At 39.7% G+C, this 21,265-nt stretch overlaps 3 protein-coding genes across 8 annotated transcripts in view; all 3 read left to right on the top strand.

The window, feature by feature from the left end:
• Positions 1–695: 695 nt before the first annotated feature.
• On the top strand, positions 696–10,229 carry LOC131459311 (tropomyosin alpha-1 chain-like). 6 transcript variants are annotated; one of them, XM_058628977.1, is made up of 10 exons: positions 696–916; positions 1,219–1,344; positions 4,040–4,173; positions 5,052–5,169; positions 5,386–5,456; positions 5,625–5,700; positions 5,800–5,862; positions 6,032–6,101; positions 6,653–6,731; positions 7,134–7,475. In XM_058628977.1, exons 1-10 carry the CDS (start codon positions 803–805, stop codon positions 7,135–7,137), a joined length of 855 nt encoding a protein of 284 aa, XP_058484960.1. In that variant the 5' UTR covers positions 696–802; the 3' UTR covers positions 7,138–7,475. The 6 variants fall into 6 exon arrangements, with proteins under 6 accessions (XP_058484960.1, XP_058484962.1, XP_058484961.1 ...); XM_058628979.1 differs by lacking the exons at positions 6,653–6,731; positions 7,134–7,475 and adding an exon at positions 8,208–10,229; XM_058628978.1 differs by lacking the exons at positions 6,653–6,731; positions 7,134–7,475 and adding an exon at positions 9,595–10,229.
• Positions 10,230–10,985: 756 nt separating this feature from the next.
• On the top strand, positions 10,986–18,745 carry fbxo22 (F-box protein 22). The gene is made up of 7 exons (XM_058628976.1): positions 10,986–11,218; positions 11,476–11,608; positions 12,872–12,959; positions 14,434–14,532; positions 16,412–16,564; positions 16,658–16,823; positions 17,481–18,745. Exons 1-7 carry the CDS (start codon positions 11,088–11,090, stop codon positions 17,872–17,874), a joined length of 1,164 nt encoding a protein of 387 aa, XP_058484959.1. The 5' UTR covers positions 10,986–11,087; the 3' UTR covers positions 17,875–18,745.
• Positions 18,746–20,573: 1,828 nt separating this feature from the next.
• Positions 20,574–21,265, top strand: part of LOC131459096 (transmembrane protein 266-like) — a 35,909-nt gene continuing 35,217 nt past the window's right edge. The window contains exon 1 of the mRNA XM_058628523.1: positions 20,574–20,763. The gene's annotated coding sequence lies outside the window, so the exon portion shown is untranslated. The remainder of the gene's footprint in view (positions 20,764–21,265) is intronic.

Raw genomic sequence — 21,265 nt, forward strand, 5'->3', positions numbered from 1 at the left:
GAGAGGAGCTGGACAAGCTTGATGATATACCGCCACAGAGTAAAGCCTATCTGATTGCTGCTTGGATGTTGAACTATGTGAGGGAGCTGCTGAAATGATCCCTGTAAGATAAACAGTCTGTACAGGCTAATATGACACCCATCAGTGAGAGTCAGACTTTCACAGGGGCTTATCCAACCACATGAATTTGTTTTATGAATGCAGCTCCCATGCATTAGGTGTGATGACAAATCATGGTGGTACCCCTGTGTTAAAATGCAATTTGTTGTGAGTTATGGTGAGACATTATTTAGCAACACATGCAATCCTTTATTTTTGGCACAAAGTTAAAAAACAAAAAATAAAAAAAATCCCCATCTTGAGTGATTATTATTATTATTTCTAGGTGAGTATTATCAGCATGTTTTTCCCAAATATCACCCTCTGATGAACTGCGACCTCTGAGTCAAAACTTCCTGCCTGTCACTTCAGTGGTGTGAGAAATAGGAGTGGACGTCTTGGTGTGAGTCTGGGAGTGACCTTCTGACGTCCATGTCCCATGTATAGTCGTAGAAGTGGTCAAATGTCATGGAAGAGCGAATCAGTGAAGAGATTCAGAAAAACGACAGGTCCCACGTTGGCACGCAGCTGCGGTTGTTGCCCAAAACGTATCGGGTGTCCAGTGTCTAGATAGCGAAAATACATATTTGACTCACTACATCCTGGGCGAGCTCGCACTCCAGCTTGGCGTTCAGTGTGGTTCGGACGCTCTGATCCTGTCCTCCGGTTTCTTTTGTTTTTGTTTTCCCGACACTAAGCAGCCATGGATGCCATCAAGAAGAAGATGCAGATGCTCAAGCTCGACAAGGAGAACGCCTTGGACAGAGCTGAGCAAGCCGAGTCAGACAAGAAGGCAGCTGAGGACAGGAGCAAACAGGTCAGCATCGCTCTGGAGCCTTTACGCACGGGTCGGGTGCCAACGGCACAGTGCGCAATAGCGCTGCGTGTTCGTGCATGTCCAACGTCTTGTCACTGAAACATCATATGATTAAATTCACGAGCAACAATATATTACATCTTACATTTACTGATTTAATAAATAAAATGTAATTATAATGTAAAACAACATGCCTGTTTTAATAGCCCATACATTATTAAGGTTATTTACAGACACTATGTAGTGTATTTGTAGTTATGATGTCTTTCATATTTAGTACATATTCTTCTTCTGTGTTCTAGCTTGAAGATGACCTGTTAGCACTGCAGAAGAAACTGAAGTCAACTGAGGATGAGTTGGACAAGTACTCTGAAGCCCTGAAGGATGCCCAGGAGAAACTGGAGCTGGCTGAGAAGAAAGCCACAGATGTGAGTTTGGGTTGACAGCACCAGAGTGGAGAAGCCCTTGTTGGGTGACCTATGGTTTGACCCTGAACCTTTGGGTGACTGCATCTTAGGTGACTTTTAAGTTATGCAATAATCAATTGTAAGAGGCCTGGGGACTGCATAAAACAATTATAGTTATAGTTAAATTTAGCTCTTGCACTGTATATGGTAAGGTCACAGCTCAGAGGCCTACCAGTGCATTCCACAACCATTTGGACAAATCTGAGGGCCAGTATAGGGTTTCAGTGCGGCATTATACAAGCATATTTTGGGATATAAATTCCCTGACAGAATTTTGGTTCAGTTAGCTTTCTGCAAATAGGCCTATATTGCTCAATGATGGTTATTGGCTGCACTTAATTGCTTCACAAATTATGCCTAATTGGCTGTCACACATTATTGATAAACCAAGATAATATAATGTGATCTTTCCAGACCCTGAACATGGATGGAGGATAACATAAGGGCACTTACATTGTGCACAGTTACATTGAACAAAACGTAAATAAAACTTCATGAATGTGTTTACAGTTTTTACTATAATTTTAATGGCCATGAAATATTAACATAAATAACTTTAATAGTAAATATAACTCATCACACTCTTGAGCTCCTGATAACCATTTCTGAATGTGTTTAAATTGATTGAATCCTCAAACTGTCCTGACAAATCCTTTAAGATTTATTAAATAACACAAATAACATGCATACAATCATAATAATACTACTAATAATTATTATTATTATATTAATATTGTTGTCATTATTATTATTATTATTATTAGTAGTAGTAGTAGTAGTAGTTGTAGCAGCAGCAGCAGTAATAGAAGCTATACACAATTACAACTTTGTTATGTTCTTCTCTGTATCTACTGTGTGATGTCTGGAGCTGACTTTGATAGGGTGAGCTCAATTTACCAGTAGGGGATACACTCAAATCACTTCATTGTTTCAGTATCTGTTTAACCGACCAAAACTATTAAGAAGTGGCGTAACCGGATTTAAAAGAACAGTCAAACTAAGCAAAACTCTCACATTGTTTTAATACAATTTCAGAAAATTCACAAATTTGCGTGTAAAATCAGTTACTTCCGGGGTTTATGGCACGTCCCAATCCTCATCAGCCGTTGATTAAAGGCGGTGGGGGCAGGGATCAAACGCGCCGCATCTTCAACTCTGTGTATGTGTGTGTGTGTTGGGTTAGCCCGCACACAGCAGAGGGACAGCTACCTTGGCTGAGAGGAGGTAGAGCAACACTAAAATAATAAAAATGGCCGGTGGGAGCTCCCTGGAAGCTGTGAAGAAGAAAATCAAGTCTCTGCAGGAGCAGGCCGATGTCGCGGAAGATCGAGCGGCGCTACTACAGCGGGAACTGAACCAGGAGAGGAGGGCGAGGGAGTCTGTAAGCTAAGCTGCTGCTAATGATTGAAGGCAATTAGTGCTCCGGCTGCCGTCGGCATTAGGTGTAAATCTGGTCAAAAAGCGTGGCGGCGCGGCCCAGACAGCGACGGTGCATGTCTGCTCGATAGATAACAATCATGTTAGCAGGTAGATGTGTTTTGATATTAGCCCAGTACAGGATGCGAGAATGGGCGGATGGTGCATGGACACCACCCGCTGCATCCCCATAAACAACCCGCCCTTTTTCTAACAAGTGCAGGCTAAACGCTACATCATCATCATCAACAACAGCAGCAGGTTATTTGATATAAACCCGCATCAAACTCCAGCTGGGATTTAGCTCGTTGATTACAGAGCTGCTTTTGTTCCCCTCAGAATCACTGAAATGTAGCCATGTCCAGAGGCTTATTATGGGGCAAAGCAAGTGTATTTGTGTAGCACAGTATCATACACAGTGGCCATTACAGTGTGCTTCACAGACATAAAAGAAGACACAAAAAGTTCACTGATAAATTATACTTTAATATAATATACCCAGTGTACATAAAACGTACAGGGTAACTGGTGTATGCAAGATTTTTGCTTAGTAACCCCTTATTTACCAGGGAGTCCTACTGAAAATCTCTTTTTATACTGTAGCCATGACAGGGTCCATGATAAGCATCATACATGGATCAACTGAATAATCGACAGAAACTCAACAAAACACAGATTAAGTTGAAATAATGGTCAACATAAGGAATTAAATGCAATGGAACAACTATGTTAATAACAACAAATGATAATGTATTTTAACGGTTCAAATAGACATTGAGAGCTGGTTCCGGCAGTGGGCAACACTGATGCTGAATGCTGTGTCACCATGATGACTGTGGACTCAGTCCAACAGACTTCATTTCAGACATATATGATATGTATGTAGGACACTAATCGGTGAGCAATCTGTAGAAAGAACTGTTAAAAGAAAAATCAAAGTCATATGGGACCTGAGTGTTGTTGAGATTGAAGTGTTTTCTTTTAAAAGTAAAAGGAAGTTCTATGATCTCCCCTTCTTAAATGTAAATATGTTCAGGTTGATTTGCTCATCTTTACATTCTGTGAGACATAGTAAGATAAATCTACTGATAAACTACTGACATGAGTTAGGTTGAAACTGTAAAGAGCCTTTAGAGCCATTCATTGGCTCCTGAGCAAGTACATGCTCCCTGGAGTGGTTATAATGGGTTGGGGAAGTTCTAATTCAAACATGTATGTTTGTGGTGTTTTGCTGTCTTAGGCTGAGGGCGATGTAGCTTCCCTGAACAGACGTATCCAGCTGGTTGAGGAAGAGTTGGACCGTGCTCAGGAGCGTCTGGCCACAGCTCTGACCAAGCTGGAGGAGGCGGAGAAGGCTGCTGATGAGAGTGAGAGGTGGGTATCTGCGACATGGCGAAACTCCTTGTTATATTCTAGAAAATCCTTAGGTGAAGTGTCTCGATGATTAACATTTTGAAGGCACAAAGAAGAAATCACTCCTTTTTATACTTAATACTGTTTGTCTTTTCTTAATTATATTTCTATTAATTGTCAAGCATATTGTATTGTGTCTAGAGATAAAAATAACAATATAAATGTACGCAAAACTCTATAGTTTTTTTATAGTGATGCTCTTTAGCAGATTTCTGGATGTTCAGGCAAATCGAAAAACAAAAATAGTCTTTTAAAGAGTTAATATTGCTTATTTCAGTCAGAGCCTTAACTACGATGCTGCACAAAGGGCAGTTTGAGATTAATAACAACTGTCTATGAATCATGCTAAACTACTCCAGTGTTTTTTATACTAAAGATGTAGAGCTTGAAATTAGCATAATAGGTTGCATAGAACTATGAAGTCCCATGCCAAACTTTATTGAGAATTGTGGACATGATGGCACAGGATAGCTTTTTTAAGACAAATGCAAAAACACATTCTGTTACATGAGTTCATTAAAAATCAAAGGTTGCCTATTATGATAAATGTACATTCACCAGTTGCTGGAGATTAAGTACCCCAACAGAAGATTTAATAAATTTGGCATGACAGCATGACTGTTACAAATGTTTTGTTATTGATGTAGTAAAACTCATGACCAACAGTGGGAACGGATCCATATGCTCCTCAGAGCATTCTGTATATTTTTTTTAAGACATGCATTTCGAGAGCTAAACCACTCGTTTCTTGTCGTACTTGGTGAAACCATCTTCGTCACACTCCTGCTTAACAAGCGGACAAGTTGCACTGACCTGCTATGCTGTTTTCCTCCCCTCAGAGGCATGAAGGTCATTGAGAACCGGGCAATGAAGGATGAGGAGAAGATGGAGCTGCAGGAGATCCAGTTGAAGGAGGCCAAACACATTGCTGAGGAGGCTGACCGCAAATATGAAGAGGCAAATTCTTCAGCTATTCACTACATTCTGAACTTTGAGCTTTGCATTTTGTACATTCTTCTACTTAAATGTCACAGCTGACTCTTGTCAGATTTATGCTATTGCTACTTGGTCAAATAATTGATGTAATTACAGTAATTTCATCAAGGATTTAATTGATTATATTGCGTGTGTATCCATTTGAGGGGCTAAAGTTAGCATGTTCTGTGATTTCAGGTGGCCCGTAAGCTGGTGATCATTGAGAGCGACTTGGAACGTACAGAGGAGCGTGCTGAGCTCTCTGAGAGGTAACCGTTTCCCTCCTCCTTCCCTCTATCCTCTCTTCCCGACTCACAACAATGTTTTGGACCAAAGTTATGCCGAAAAGGTCTTGAGTCACAACAATGTCGTTTTTATTTTCTCAAGTTTTTTTTTTGTTTCTTTCTCCTTTTTTCAAACGCAACGTGAATCAATAGCAAATGCTCTGAGCTCGAGGAGGAGCTGAAAACCGTGCAGAACAACCTGAAGTCGCTGGAGGCTCAGGCAGAGAAGGTAAGACAGCTGACTGAGAAGATTCACAGCAAATTATTATGTACTTAAGTATGAAACTGCCCTGTATTGATTAATGCTTCTCTTTGTATGTAACCACAGTATTCACAGAAGGAAGACAAATACGAGGAGGAGATCAAGGTTCTAACAGACAAGCTGAAGGAGGTAATGTATATAATTAGCAATGATATTTAACTTAAGTAAGCTGACTGTGTTTTTTTTAATGGAAGTGATTTGATGCATTTAAGTGGTCCAAGTGTTGTGTAAGGTTGTGGTTATTAATATAAACCTCTTATTGGGAATTGCTAATGTGTGCCTGTATCCCTCCACTCAGGCTGAGACCCGTGCTGAGTTTGCTGAGAGATCAGTCGCCAAGCTTGAGAAGTCCATTGATGACCTTGAAGGTATGAATCTTAGTTTTTCCATATTTCAACAAAATTTAAACTGGACTCAAACTTTAAACTGCAGTCAACACAAAAACACATTTTTGTAAGACATTCATATAAGAGAAAACCTCCTCTTGCTTGCAAACACTGGTAAAGTGTCCGGTTATTTATTTGGTCAGCAGGTTGTTAAATAGACCTTGGGCTGAATATTTGCACTGACCCACAGAGTTGCACATGATATTATTCATGTTGGCAAAAGCATTTCTCACGACAGTGTGGTTTGGCATTCTAGTGTAGTGACTGTTCAAGGCCAGCGAAGTCCTCCACACAGGGTCATGGAACGTATGAGGCAGTTTCTCTGTGACTCCTCAAGAATCTGACACAATATTAGCAGCTGTTCCATGCTCCCTTCCTATTTCTGTCCTGCTCTGTTTTTTTTCTTCTCAGTTTGTCCATTTGTTTTCTTCTTTGACTTCAGTTTTCTTACTACTCCTTTTATTTTTTTTTTTTGTCTTTCTGTTTCGTTACAAATCCTTCACTTCCACTTCATAATAATCGCCACACAAAAGATGAGCTGTATGCCCAGAAACTGAAGTACAAGGCCATCAGTGAGGAGCTGGACCACGCCCTCAACGACATGACTTCCATGTAATTCACCAAAGGCTTGCCTCTGCTCTGTACCATAGATGTGGACACCTAACAATACTTACCATTACCAGTAGCTCCCCCTTGTGGCTTGTTTGGGTGTAGTTTTTATTTTTTAACTTTGTTAAATAGATGTTTTTGTTTTCTAAATCCTCCCGTTGCATACCACTACTTTGCATGTGAACTAAAGGTGCTTTGTAGGAAATTATAAGGTCCTAAAGTTAAATTTCACATCTTCCCTTCACTCTTATAGTTTCTTTTGAAATAAGTTATTTTCTTTAGCTTTTCTAGCCTACATCTGCATGCCTTGTCATACTTTGATTTTGCATGACATGTATCTTCCATTTCTCCCTTTGTTTCTTCCTCCAACATTTTTTTTTTGTTTGTTCTCCTTTTTTTTCACAGCTAAATGTTTACACCCTTCACCCTCCAGAAGCTGGTTGAGCATCCTTACCTCTCTACTTTGCAGTGCAGCCCGATTCTGTTCTTCTTGTTACTGTATTTCTTTACTGCCCTGCCACTGCTGTACAGTGGGCTGTTGCTGCCATCATCCATTTGTCCACATCTCATACAGAGCTTTGAGCCGTAAAATAAACATTCTTCCATCGATGTCAGCCCCTTCCCTTTTCTCCTCCAATGTTTCTTCATTTCCATTGCCCCATCTTTTTCTTTTTTGATTGTTGTCTTCTATGTGTTTAATTTATTTTGTCGAGTAGCTTTTGAATAAACTCTGAAGCTCCTCTTCCATTCACTGCTCTCTTTTCTCTTTGAGAGGACTTTTATTTGGTTCACTTGGCAATCTTGGGGTTTTAACTCGTTCTAAGAGATAGCTGTTGTCCTTGTCCTCTCAGTTGTTCCTGACTTGAAAGACTCTTAGCAAAGTAACCAGCCATGACTGTTTTGCTTGCTTTAAAGTCAGTTTATTCAGGCATTGTGCTTTTGTCCAAGGATAAACCGATGCATCACTTAATGAGTTAAATGTTGGAAGATTGATCTTTAACTTTTGGTGACCTCTGTTTAAATCTGTATTTAAATCCTTGTTTTGGGTCACAAATGTGGTTAAAACATAGAAACAGCAAATACGGTTTAATACTATAGCAGTTACTATTCTTTCTAAGAATACAGAGGAAATACTTCATTGTGATGATCTAAGCTTAAGTCACAACACAAGACACTGTCTGAATTGTGGATATTCAAAAGTAAATATTTTTGGGTTGCTTCATGCTATCTTCTGATAATTTAATTCAGTAGTGAAAGCTAACGGTAAATAATAGATTTGGGTAACTGGGACAGCAGCATAGTGACAGCTTGTGAAAAACGGTGAGTTTATTTTAATTGTTGTAAAATCAAAAGTTGCACAGTTTGAATACAGACACTTGTTTTATGATGAGCTTCAAAGCAGTACTAACTCTTTGTCGTCTGTACTAACTTGCCTTCTGTGTCTTTTCCCTTTCTCTTACCTGCTTTCTGACTGTCAAGACCATCTATACAAGCAGCTTGAGAAAAACCGCCTTCTGACCAATGAGCTGAGAGTAGCCTTAAACGAGGCATAAACTGGAGTGGGCTCATGTATGCTTTTGTCTATTGCTGTTATAGAAAAAAAGCATAGACAGTTGTGTCCACGACACAAAACTTAAACCACCGTTTTGTTCACCAAACGGTAGTACAGATGGAAGAATTTCACATTATGCATGTTCAAACAGCAGATTCAGAGGTTCGATGACCTCAGGTGATGAATGTGCGGAGAAAATATTTTCTCAGTCATTTTCAGGGCTGTAGCTCATGTGTCCAGTTGAGATCTATGCCATGCTGCTGTTTGGTGTGAAGGCTGGTCATGATATTTGAAGCCCACAGCTGAGGAAAATGTTTAAATCCTGTAAGTGGTCCAGAATTCCTTCTGTATCTCAAAACCCATGTCCATGTAACCCATGCAAAACAAATATTAACTCAGAAATAAGAAGTGTTCATAGATAAACTCCTAGTAAAATTACGAATTTGATTTATTTATAGCAAATTTGACTTGTTTTGTTAGGATGCTATAACACATGTTTGAAGTGGTTCAGGACCCTCTGATCCTAGAGCATATCAGAGTGAGTTTGATAGACTGCTGTTCTCACAAACACATTTTGGCAGAGCTTAAGATGTGCACTGATCAGATCTGTGTATTTTTGTCTGTAATCATGCCATCAAGGTATGGAGGAAAAACTAAATCTACAAAATAAGTTTCACCTCACATTATTTATTGTTCAAAATGAAACCAGAGATGCAATGAGCCACATTGGAGCAGACGGACACTTTCTGTGGGCCAATGAGTGAGTTGGCCCACAGAGCTGCCGGCCTGAATTACTTAAGTACAGCTAAAGCTTTGGAGTAAAGATAAAATAAAGGCAGAATTTTACTTAAGGGATCATTTAATTTGGGGTCAGATTTATGATCGTGTCTGTTTTTGTGTTGACCTGTCACTGTGTTGGTGGGTTGTTTGAACTTGACACTAAAACTATGAGCATCATTTAAGTCTGTTTTCAAACCATGGACTTGGGGAAAAACATTGGAGTTTGTGCCGTTCTTTAGTCCTAAACACAGCCCATGCAGCCATGGCTATAGCCCTGTCTGTAGACTGAACATAATATTTACAATATCATTTGAATATGGTATACCAGAGTATAAGGAGTTTGTGGTTTTTGCTCAATGTCTGAATTGAAGTTATAGATTTGCTTACTGAATGCTAACTTACACAGCTGAAATTTCTCCCACTCAAAAGGTTTGCAACAATATTAACCATAATTAGAGCTTTTGTCTGTTATCGTTTGAATGTTTCCATTGTTGGTTCTATGATTGTTAACCATTGCAATGCTGTAATTAACAGATAAACTCAAACGTGCTAAAGAAGACGGCCTGAACGTAAAACAGCTGCTGGATCAGACTCTAATGGAGATGGTTAACATTTGACCCACCTCTGTTCTACTCCACACATTGCCTCACCTGCGCTGAATGTGGCTGGCTGCCATAAACAGCTACGACAGATAATGTGTGGAGTTGTGTTTATACGTCTCCTGACCTTGTCGTCCTGAAGAACCAAGCTCCTCTCAAGGTAGCACAGCATCTATAGCTACAGTCAAACTACACTGTTTTTGTCTGGAGAATTAGCACTTTTTTTGGGGGGGAAAATACTGCACACAACCATCATGAACAAAACCACTGGTTCAGCAAGGGTTTCATAAAAGTTACTTTTATTATGTGTACTTCTGAAAAATTGCTATTGTATTTGTGTTTCTTCTGTTATTGCAAACATTTATTCAGTGTTAGTGATGTTGTGCACTTGGCAAGGAATAAATTCTTAGCACAGTTGCTCAAATGTACTCTTCTGTTTCAGCTGATTGAAAGAATGTGCACTTTTCTCCCTTTTCACTGTTCATTTTGAAACTGTTCATTTCATGTTTGTCCTTCCCATTTTATCTTGGAAATGTAAAGATCATAAATAAATGGTTCAAGTATAATTTACTCCACTGTGGCATTATCATATATTTCCTGTTATGGTGAAGAATAATGAGACGCTTATTACAGTGGCTCTTAAAATACAAATTAACTTTCTTATGCTAGAATGTGTTGAAACTGGCGTGCCACTATTATTTTTCAATAAATTAATGTTGTATTGTGAGCTATTGTAAAAACATACAAGTTTGTTAATCATTTGGAAAACATGTTTTATGCGAGCTCAAACATGCAACAGGTCAACATTTAGTAGTGATGGGCCAGGTGTTTTTCAATGTCTATTAGTTACCCTATTACCATATCAGTTGTGGACACAAGCATGAAACAGTTGAGCCAAAAGTGAATCTTATGTCTTGAGAGGTGGAGAAATTAAAGCTGTATTTAGAAAAATATCTTGGAACTACATAAAACATTAGGAGAACACAGGTTTTCACTTTGGCATATCAGTTTCTCACATTGGTCATTGTACTCCCCTATCTTGCAAGGTTAACAGACATCGGGGAAAAGGAATCTAGATCCGCATTGGCGCTGAAATCTAATTTCTTCCTTGGGCCATGACCTACATCCCCAGAAAATGTCATCTAAATCTGCCTCTTACTCTTTGGAAACTAATGTGGCCAGAACAGATAGTAACATTATTGTGTAACGGAAATATATTATGTCTTGTGTAAAAACCATTCACTAGTAATGTCCTGTAATCTGCTCTTAATGAACAATATTGGAGTTGGAGAAACAGTTGCTGCGCACCCCCTTGCCGCAGGTGGCGCTGTGACAATAATCACCTCGGCAGCGGTGGAAAAACGGAGGTGAAAGTTCGTATTCGAACGACCGACGTGCTGTTGAAATCACAAGACGTGAAAAAGAAACATGGATGAAAATGAGGATTTTACCTTTTCTCTACAAGGCAGCAAGGCCACTTATGTCCTCAGCAATGTCGCCGAGGTGGTTGAACGTATACTGACTTTCTTACCAACCAAATCGCTACTCCGGATTGCAAGGTAATGGAAACTGGTAAACACAGTGAACTTAGCTAATGCTAATGGCTGTTCAGTGGAAGTTGATGAATTCTCACACACAAGTGGAACAGTTAGGGAGATAATGAGCCGCTGTACCTAGTGTGTACTTGTTAACGGTTACTCTGTTGTGTTTTTGTAGTTTTTCTTTTATTTCTGACTGACACGTGAAGTGACTCGCTTTCTTGGGAGGATGGTGCTAAGCTAGCAGAAGAAGCTGACTGTCTGTGTTGTCTCCTCAGTGTGTGCAGGCTGTGGAGGAACTGTGCTCGCAGAGTGCTGAGGACTCCGCAGCATCTGACCTGGGTGTCTGCATGTGGACCGTCCAACTCTGATGTACATGCGCTGTGCAGCATCCTGACTGAGGAGGTGGAGGTAAGTCACACCACACTGGGTAGTAGAGGGGGAGTAGATATTGATGTGGGGGGCCTTGACTCACGTATACAATAATATGGCAAAGTATGGTTAACACCTTTTGACAGTTTCATATTTGCTAAACTTGTTATTTAGTAAGGAAAACCTCATTGAGAGTTCACACAATGTTGAATAAGTCCACCAGCTCCACATTACTCTCCCTGCTTCTCAGTTTAGCAGTTTTTTTGTTTGCATGCCAAGACAGATTCATACAGCACTATGGCTGAAGAAGTGGTCATCAAAAATAATCTACTGTTGAAATAATCCTGGACATTCAGTGGAACTTCACAATTTAATCTCAATTGCAGTTTTGGCTTCTTGCAATATTGGAAGTGTCTGCCAATAGCAAACAAGCGCTCCCTGAACAGCTGCCTGACCACGTGCTGCATGTTTCAATCACAGTTGCTGCTGTTTCATTCACCACACAGCTACAGTGTAGTTCCATGGATGCAGTATAAACTAGTAATGCTGCGTTTAAAAACAAATATACAACACATAACTTTCTTAAGTAAGTAACGCACATCACAATAGTGCGTCACTTCTTTCTCATCTGTCTCCCACTCTGTTTGTGTGTGAGTGGGTACAGCAGGGAGCGAAAACTAGGTCACAGAGACTTCAAACTGTTTTGGTATTTCTTCAGAAAACCACAGGGGGGCTGTAGAGGTTCTGCACTGGATTTTCTGGGAGTGAAAATTTGTAGATAAAAAATATGCCAGTAGTTGTTTTTATAGATAGAAACAGGTGGGCCCACAAACCCTGGCATACAAAAGGCAATGAAGTGCGGTGTAAGGAACCACAGCACTCTGATGTATTATGTACAGCAGGTGTAAACCCAGGGAGGATACTTGCACATAAACAGTGTCACTGTAATCCAATACAGATGGACATGACATTGCCAGTAGCAAGTCTTGTTTTGGCTTCAAATGAAAAACAATACCTGATTCTAAAACAAAGACCCAAAATTAGCTTTATTTATTTTTTACGAATTGGAGGATGTGATGTTTAAAAGAGAGAAAACCATGTGTTTTTATGCCATAGAAATGAAATGGAAGTATTTTAGCTTGAGAATCATGTTTTTTTTTTTTTTTAAATTTTTATAATGGTTGGCCATATTTTCTGTCATTAGCCATTCAGACACATTGTGCAGCTAATGAGTTGTTTTGTGATGATCAATTGTATTAATTTTGTCTTGCACTGTTTTAACACGTAACTTCTTATTTACAGAAAGTATTTCTCCTGCCTAAAATGGTTCTGGTGATGGTAGACTGCGAGGCTTTCACTGGACAAGCTTATTGCTACAGACAGAGTAAAGGTTGGTATTAACCTATGTAATGCAGTGCTTTAGTATTTCATTACTTTGTGTTAATTAAACAGATTATGTCTCCTTTTGATCATGTACATGTATAATAATGTTTAGGACATGCTGATAAATGGTCTAACACAGTCCATAAGATTTTATTTTTCAAAATGACAGTAGTTTAGCCATTCTTATGCTTGATTATATATTTGTATATTTAAGTACATTTTGACACGTGTAGTGAAATTGTGTTTTTTTTTTATAGCTTTAAGTGTATCACTAGTCTTTACTGATAAGGGATACTGCCTTTTCATTGCTGACCCATAATAAGTAAGACCCATAAGTAAGACTACCTGCTGTTCTGAAATCAAGCAAAGTTGGGGGTACAGGTCACTTGGGGGTAATTACACATGTAGAAATACATTATGAACTCAAAGTGCACACCATATTTCAATAATGTGTATGCTGTGTGCTGACATTCTTAATGTGTCCCTTTTTTGGACGAGGTTGTGCCCTCTTGATGGCTCGCATGGATGAAAACTCAGCAATCCAGCAATCAATATTTGGTCTCATGTCTCATAATTTTATCTGCACACCAGATAAATGGTTTTTATCACAACTTGGTGATGAGGTGATACGTCCTCACAGCAGAAAGTCTGGTGTGGCAAGTTTTTTTTGTTTTTTTCCTCGTGTATGTATAGCCTGAAATAATGGCTAGTGCCATGAGTCTCAGTCTGGCCTTCAAAAACAACATATACGCTCATCTTTAGCTGGGAGAATTAATTGCATTTAAGTTAATGTGCCTCCTACATTTGTGTATCTATTTCAAAGTCTATTTTTGCTCAATAGAAGAGCAACTCACACGTTTCTTATAGAGAGGTGAAACTACACAAAACATTCCTCAAAAGACCAAGAAAGAAAGGTGGGCTTGCACTTCCAAAGCTGATGAGTTACTGTTGGGCAGTGCAGTCCTACAACAGCTACATTTGGGGTACAAAGAGGTGACTTTGTAATGCCTCGCATTTTATTGCTTTCGCAACCCTCATAGCACAAAGTAGAATATTTATGGAGTGGAAATCAGCCACACCACCAAAAGCATGCTTTTAAAGCTTGAAATATTTTGACACACTTGCAAAACTTCCTTCACAGTAATAGAAAAGCACAAAAACTACATAATTAATCACCATTAGGAACAAAGTTTATTTTAAAATATAGATCCTTCTTTGGCATAAGGTTTGTTGTGGATGCGACGGTTGTTATTTAGGTGACATGAAGATGTAATGTTGCATATGATGCATCATAAATTGTATATTGCACCTTTTTTAAATGATAAAAATGAGTGTTAAAAGCATGTTTCAATGGAACAAATATTTCAGAAAAGCATCCACATTGCTTAGCTACTACTTTTTTTTGTGTCTGAAAATGTATGCTTTACTTGTGACTGAAATGATAAGAGTATAAAACATTTCTACTTCCAACTTCTCTGTAGCAAAAAAGAGTCGCCACAGTCCAGACACAGTTGAAGAACTGAAACTGCTCTTCCCCAGAGGTTGTGACATCATGGGTGTTGCTACACCAGGGATAGTCCGTAAGTGATCCTCTCTTTGTTTCTCTTTCATATTTCGCTACCATTGAAACATACAATTAATCCTTTCAATTCACTATTAGTCCTTTAATATTATGCAAATAAGACACTGATGAAAACCAGGTTTCTTTAGTTCGTGTAAGAGGAACAGTTCACCTTGCAGCAATGAAGACTATGCATTAATCCCTGCTGCTGCTGCCTAGTTGGAGAGCATCACTGGTGGCTGGCACTTCACTCCCTCTGCTGCTGATAGATTGCCTAGTCTGCCCGGTGCTGCGCTCCCCATTTCTCCATGTAATCACAACCCTCCGGAGAAGCGACTCTCCATCAGCTATGCTCTCGTTCTTCAAGATGATGGCTTATCACGCTCCCATCGTCTATCAGGTCTAATGGCAGCCACGGCTGTTTGTGATAACACTCGTTTTGTGATATTGCAGCTGAGGGTCATCGCAGGGTCACGTCTCACATCCAATTCAGTTGAATTAAATCTTAGATTAGATGAGGCTGAACCTATAGATTTGTTGTAATTGGTTTGTCGTATAGCCTCGAGTATGTCTAATCATTTATGTATGTTGGTTGTGCGGCAGCACAGTATTAAAAAGATGAGTTATGACACACCTAGGCATAAGATTTCTGTAATAATTCTTCATGAATTCCATAAACTGTAATGTGGTGGAGGATGTGGATAAATTATTTACTAATGTGCAGTGTTTGCTCATTTTGAGTTCAATTCAAATCAGGGGGTTTATTACATCAACATAATTTTGAACACTTAAAACTAGAAAGAGTGAATAGTGACTGAGACAGTCTGTGTTTATGATATGACTTTATATAACTTGATTTTACTTACTGACTCATTTGAGCTTTTCTCATTTGCATGGAAGCTCATCTGCCTGCCAAACTCTTGAGTTTGTTTTCAAAATGATACAAATAATTAGCCATTAGCTTGTGTGTTGATTTTCCTGAGGTTTATATAACTTACTGCTCCAAGCTGAAGCTATGGAATCTGGTGTTGTACCTCTTTTGTCCATGTTTGCTACAGTTCTGTGTGGTTAGTATTTGCTGTCTTGATATTAAAGGGGAATAAAATCCCAGTGCAGTTGATAAAACTACATTTAATTGTGAATCCTGTGCCCACTGTTTGAGCTGCAGTGCCTCTAATGGCCACTAGATGTTGACTCATAGGTTGTAATTTTTTCCACTTGCTTGTTCTTTGAATAGGGTTGTCCTTGAAATCCTTGAAAGTTTTTCAAAATTGCCCAAAATAGACATGAGTCATTGAAAGTGCTTGAATTGTGTACAACAGTGAAATTAAGTTGATATTTAGGTAAATGTTTCACTCCGCCGATGTTCCCTGGTTTGTTATGACACCACCTGCTGTTTCATGTTTCAAGTACGTTAACTAAGCCTATGCAAAACAAACGTCCAGGCATATTTACTGGCGGCAGCGTGGACACTGTACATTGTCTCTCTGCCGTTGATGTGACATTACATGCAGAACAATGAGCAAGTAACATTAAGCAAGAGAAAGCAAAGTGAAGCAGCTCTTACAAGTTGCCCTCCCATCTTAATTCGGTCTTTGAATTAGAGGGAATTGGTCCTGGAAAGGCCTTGAACTGTCCATGAATTTTATGTCAACCAAGGTGTGGTAACCTGGTTTAAACAAATGTAAATGTTTGGAAATGTAGAAAATATGGGCATATTTACAGATGGCTGTTTTTCTTTACAGTATAAGACTATAAGTCACATACACTGTTTTTGTACTTCATATTTTAATGTGAACCAATTGTGTGCAGTTTTGTTTGTCATGACACATTGACGTGTGTGTCAGTGACTGTAAAAAAAGACACTGGTCAATGATGCCCTTTTTGTCTGTGTGCAGTGACGCCCAGTGGCTCTTATTCCAGCCCACCTCAGGAGTACCAGGAAGGAGAGGCAGGCTTTGCAATCATGTTCCCAAGCATGGAGGGTGTGCACATTAAGCCCTTTCACTTTTGTAAGAAGTCCATGTCTCCAAGTGCGCTGAAAGAAGCAGGTGAGTTAAGAGAAATATTCAGTCATCTTCCGTTTCTAGAGACTTTCACAGCTGTTTTTTTTTATTCTTGTATTTGCTGTATGTTGTCTCCAGGGCTCGTTGACAACCCAGAGCTGCGTGTGGTACTGTTGTTTTTCTATGAAGCATATAAACCAGGAGGGGCACGTTTCCTCAATCAGATGCTGGAGCTCCTCGGCAAAAGCAAAGCTCTCGTTGCTGGAGGACTGGTAGAAAGTGTCCTCTCTTCTCCCAGACACTGGTGAGTTAATACCCTAGCACCAAAGTGGTTTGTAGACGAACTAGGTTTCTAGTTTTATTCTAAAACATAACAAGCCCCAGTTTATCTCAACACTAATCAATTTTATTGTTAACAAGTATTTTCTTCTATAGGATAAAAGTTAATTATATATTGAAAATAATGATAGATTATATGATTGGTTAAGTGTAAAAAAATAAAATCGCTCCTTAGTTATCTGACATTTATGACACTCATTATTTATCAACTATCTGTCAGACTTGAAGCTTAACTGTTTGCAGTAGGGGCTTATGAAAATATTGACACACTAAAATATAGTTCATGGTGTAGCACTGTATCAATTCTTTGAACCTGGTTTTGTGTAGTTTTTAAGCATCCAACCGCTATTTTGGTGACAGGCTTTCGACCATTCAACTCTCTTCTCTTCCCTCCACATCTCACTCGACAAAGAAACTGTATATTGTGAGATGGGATGCTATTTTCACTGAGTTTTTTTTTTCTATTTTGACATATCGCCTTGCTTATAGTACCCAATATATTGCATTGTCACCCCTGTATTTGGATATGAATTGTATTGCCAATACACATCCCTAGTCAGTCCCCGTTCTTACCTTATGCAACATTCACTCTGTGCCTCTACTCTCATCTGTCACTCTGTAGCTGTAGCCAGGGTTCATACGGTGTGGTGGGCCTGGCCCTGAGTGGTCCAAAGGTGCAGGGAGCGTCTGTGCTCTTAGATCAAGACGTCAGCAATCCGAAGGCAGCTGAAGCCACTGTGCGGCGGTTAAAGGCTGCTAAGCTTCCAGAGAGAAACACCCTTGGGTTCATGTTTGCCTGCGTGGGGAGAGGCCAGAACTTCTACAACAACCAGACCAATGTAGAGGCCGACGCTTTCCACAAGGTGTTCCCTAACACTCCACTCTTCGGCCTGTTTGGCAACGGAGAGCTCGGGTGCGACCGGATCATCAAAGATGACTACACTCTGTGCGACGCCGACACCGACAGCCTACAGCACGAGTACACCACGGTCATGACCCTGGTCCATCTAGGTTAACAGATCAACCTGCAAAAACATTGGACAAACAGTAAGAGTGATGACCAGTCACGCTCCTGTTTGCAACAGCAGTCGGGAACAACATACATTCACATACTCATTAGTCACCTTGTGGTTCAGAGAATCTCTCCATTTCCTGCTGATACAGCAGCAAATGAATCCTTAAGCTATTCATGCGTTGGCGTCTTTTGGGGAATTACAGTATGTTCCTCGGAGACTGTGTATGAATACAACCTCATTTTAAAAGTAGTTTCACAAATTGACCCTAAAAAGACAAACTGATCATCTCTGTTAACATTCAGCTGCAATATACTGTAGCACCCTTGTAATATATATATACTGTATATATATATATATATATATATATATAAGTGAATATATTCTTCTCAGATTGTGCACAGTGATGGCATATCTTTCTCACCCTCTGATATGAACCTGATAGTTTGTTTTGCAAGTGAGTAAATTATACACACTTGAGTATCGTAAGCTCTTGTTATAGTTGATGATTCAACAAAAGCACTTATTATATGTGAGTAGGCCTGTGGTTCTTCTTTCACAGAATCAAGGAGATCTTGATTTGAATGTTCTTCCCTCTCCTTAAGGTTTTACGCTTGAGGTTTTTACACTTGTCTTATCAACTGGAATATCAAACTATTTGCCTACAAATACAAACAAAAGTAAGATACCTACCGACTGTGGTTTGGCACTGTCTTATGGTGCTTCTTTTCTAGTACACGTCAGGTCATATTTATGACTTACTGTCATGTACCTGTGAGCTGTGAGACTTATTGGTCACCTCTAACCCCTTTTGAATCATGTTGGTGCTTAATGTAAAACCAGTTCCTCACATTTACATCAGAAAAGTCTGGCATTTCCAACAACAAGGCATTTGCAACCACATAAACATCAGTAGCTACGGCAAGAAATTATCAAAATGAGCGGCAGCAGTAGCAAAAAGCTTTCCTTGATTATTCCTTGGTAAATTTTAGTAAGAAAAGTAAAGGTAAAAATTGTAAGGGCCTTAATGTTCGGTTGACACACCTATTAGTCTTTCCAAACTGCACATTTAGAGAAACCTGAATAGGGATGAGTCTGTCAACTTTACTGTGTAAGAAACACTGGATGGACCCAGTTACTGATCTTCTACAATATCTGACTAACAGAGACAAGTGTTAGTCGTTGGAATTGAATTGTTAAATGTTAAGGACTTCTATTATTTGCTATTCTTCACTTAAGTCATAAGTAATACAGGTAATTTTTGAAATATAGAAACAATACAACTTTGACATTTGAAAAAGCTACTACCCCTTATACAGTGGAGTACTATCTCTGTTTACGTGCCGCTCATTTCACTAACATTTTTCCCCCACTCAGACGTAAGTTGAGGTGATAAGGTACAGTTCCTAGTTTATGTTATGTATGTCTTTGTCAGGTAGTTGTCGTTTAAGTTGGAAAGCAACTTAAGTTTAGAGTTTCTGTCAAAGCTGCAACAGTGATTATTGTAAAATCAACGTTTTCAGCAAATGTTTCCTACCTTTTACTTTGTATTATTGGAAGTCGACAGGCAAACGTAGCTTTTTTGCATCATAAATGTATACATCTGCAACAATACAGGATATTGAAATTCTTTTTTAGTTAGTTTAGACTAACTTAAAATAAATGAAACAGTTTTCTTTTTCATGTGCCAAATCATATCTGTTTTGCTCACTTTCCTTAAATAAAATAAAGGCATTAAGTACATGCTATAAGTGTGTGTGTGTTGTGTTATGAATGTGTGTTTTAAATTTGTTTTGTGTTACACGCTACAGCAGCAGGCACTTCCTGAGTCCACTGGGCGTTTACACACGTCCTTCCTCGGGTTGTAACTACACGCCTCCTCGGATCCAGATCACCACTTTTCCCTGATTTGCTCACACAGCCTGAGACTCGATCCTCCGCCTATAACATCGGCGACAGCTCACGTCCAGGCGTGTTTAAATAAAAAGAGGAGATGTTTGCGATTGATTGATGTGTGCTTTAACCATCGACTGGCAAATCCCGATGAATGACAAACGGTTAAGCCAATTGCTGTTAAGGCAATTTATATTCCCATAGTATCTTTATTTTGGGAAACCAGAAAAAAAAATAAAAAATAAACACACGGAGAGGGACGACCAAGCAGGCGCAAAGCTAATAAAACCATCTGTGGCGATAATCCCTCACATTGGCCTCGATTGATAAGTGGTGGCGGATCTTCTCGCACGCTTTCTTCTAGCTCTCTCCCTCTCTCGCGCGCACGCACGTTCACACTACGACCAACATGTTTAGATTGTTATGTCGTGACCGGAGCGACGCAAAAATGTCACACGATTCATTGGCTGCTGTCAGTCTCTGGCACCGAAACGTCAGCGATTTGATGGCGTTTGCCTGAAAATCGCCTCGTGTTGCTGTTGCTGTGGAAGAAGCGGCTGCGGAGCCGAGGCTCGACCGGAGCTTCAGCACCCGGACAGCTCCTGTGGCTGGACTCCCCGCTGCGCTCGCCGGGGATCCACTGAGGAGCAGGAGCCTGGATCTGAATCTAGAGAACCTGTCACAGCCAGGATCTGATAGCCTCTAACAGCTAATATGCTCTTTCCTAGAGACGATGCCGATTGCATTCGAGCTTCAGCCCTTGTTTGGTTTTTGCACTGAAAGCCAAGCAGCGCGAGTGGACTCAGCAGCAGCAGCAGTGGTGGTGGTGGTGCTCGTCCAATGCAAAAGTGCTAAGGAAAGCTGCAGCCTACACACACTGCGAGTCTCCTGCTGCTGCTGCTGCCTCACTTACTCACATCACCACCGAGGGAGACATTACTATCAGCAAAGGGGCAGCGGGAGGCACAGTTACCCGTCAACGATGTAAATCTCACACAGGTAAGTCCTCTGCTTCACACGAATTACTCAATTATGTACAGATTGCAGCTCTTTCACAACTTCTGGGTTAATTTCTACTCTGGAATCTGAATTTTTGAAGTTGCAAGTTATGTTGTATGCTTTACACTGAATTGTGATGCATCTGGATTAATAACTTGGATGGATTTTTTTTTTTTTTTTTTAAAGAACAGCAACTTAAGTTATATTCAACATCCTGATCAGCAGTGGTCTTTGCAAAGTGTGTGATCAAATTAGTTTTCAATCAGATTTCTTTAAAAAGCAAATTCTTCTGAAAATCTGATTTACGTCAACAGGTAAACAGGATGGACTTCAACCTCCACCCTTTAAATTTCTAAAAAAACAGATTTTTAGTGATCCTAACAAAAGGTAAAAATGTGAGCCATCAGGTTTGATCGATATTAAAATGGAACAAAGACAGTGTCTTAACCTTCTGTAGCCTACGATGTAAATCAGGTCTGGGCTAAATGAATACATGATTCGA

This window comes from Solea solea, chromosome 5 (assembly GCF_958295425.1).
Source record: "Solea solea chromosome 5, fSolSol10.1, whole genome shotgun sequence".
NCBI lineage: Eukaryota > Metazoa > Chordata > Actinopteri > Pleuronectiformes > Soleidae > Solea > Solea solea.

Bases quoted from the DNA above. Each gene is read 5' to 3' on its own strand.
- LOC131459311 (XM_058628978.1), top strand. From the start codon at position 803: ATGGATGCCATCAAGAAGAAGATGCAGATGCTCAAGCTCGACAAGGAG. The intron at 5,170-5,385 runs GCAAATTCTTCA...CTGTGATTTCAG, and splicing joins CTGACCGCAAATATGAAGAG to GTGGCCCGTAAGCTGGTGAT. The intron at 6,102-9,594 runs GTATGAATCTTA...TGTAATTAACAG, and splicing joins GTCCATTGATGACCTTGAAG to ATAAACTCAAACGTGCTAAA.
- fbxo22 (XM_058628976.1), top strand. From the start codon at position 11,088: ATGGATGAAAATGAGGATTTTACCTTTTCTCTACAAGGCAGCAAGGCC. The intron at 11,609-12,871 runs GTAAGTCACACC...TCTTATTTACAG, and splicing joins TCCTGACTGAGGAGGTGGAG to AAAGTATTTCTCCTGCCTAA. The intron at 12,960-14,433 runs GTTGGTATTAAC...ACTTCTCTGTAG, and splicing joins TTGCTACAGACAGAGTAAAG to CAAAAAAGAGTCGCCACAGT.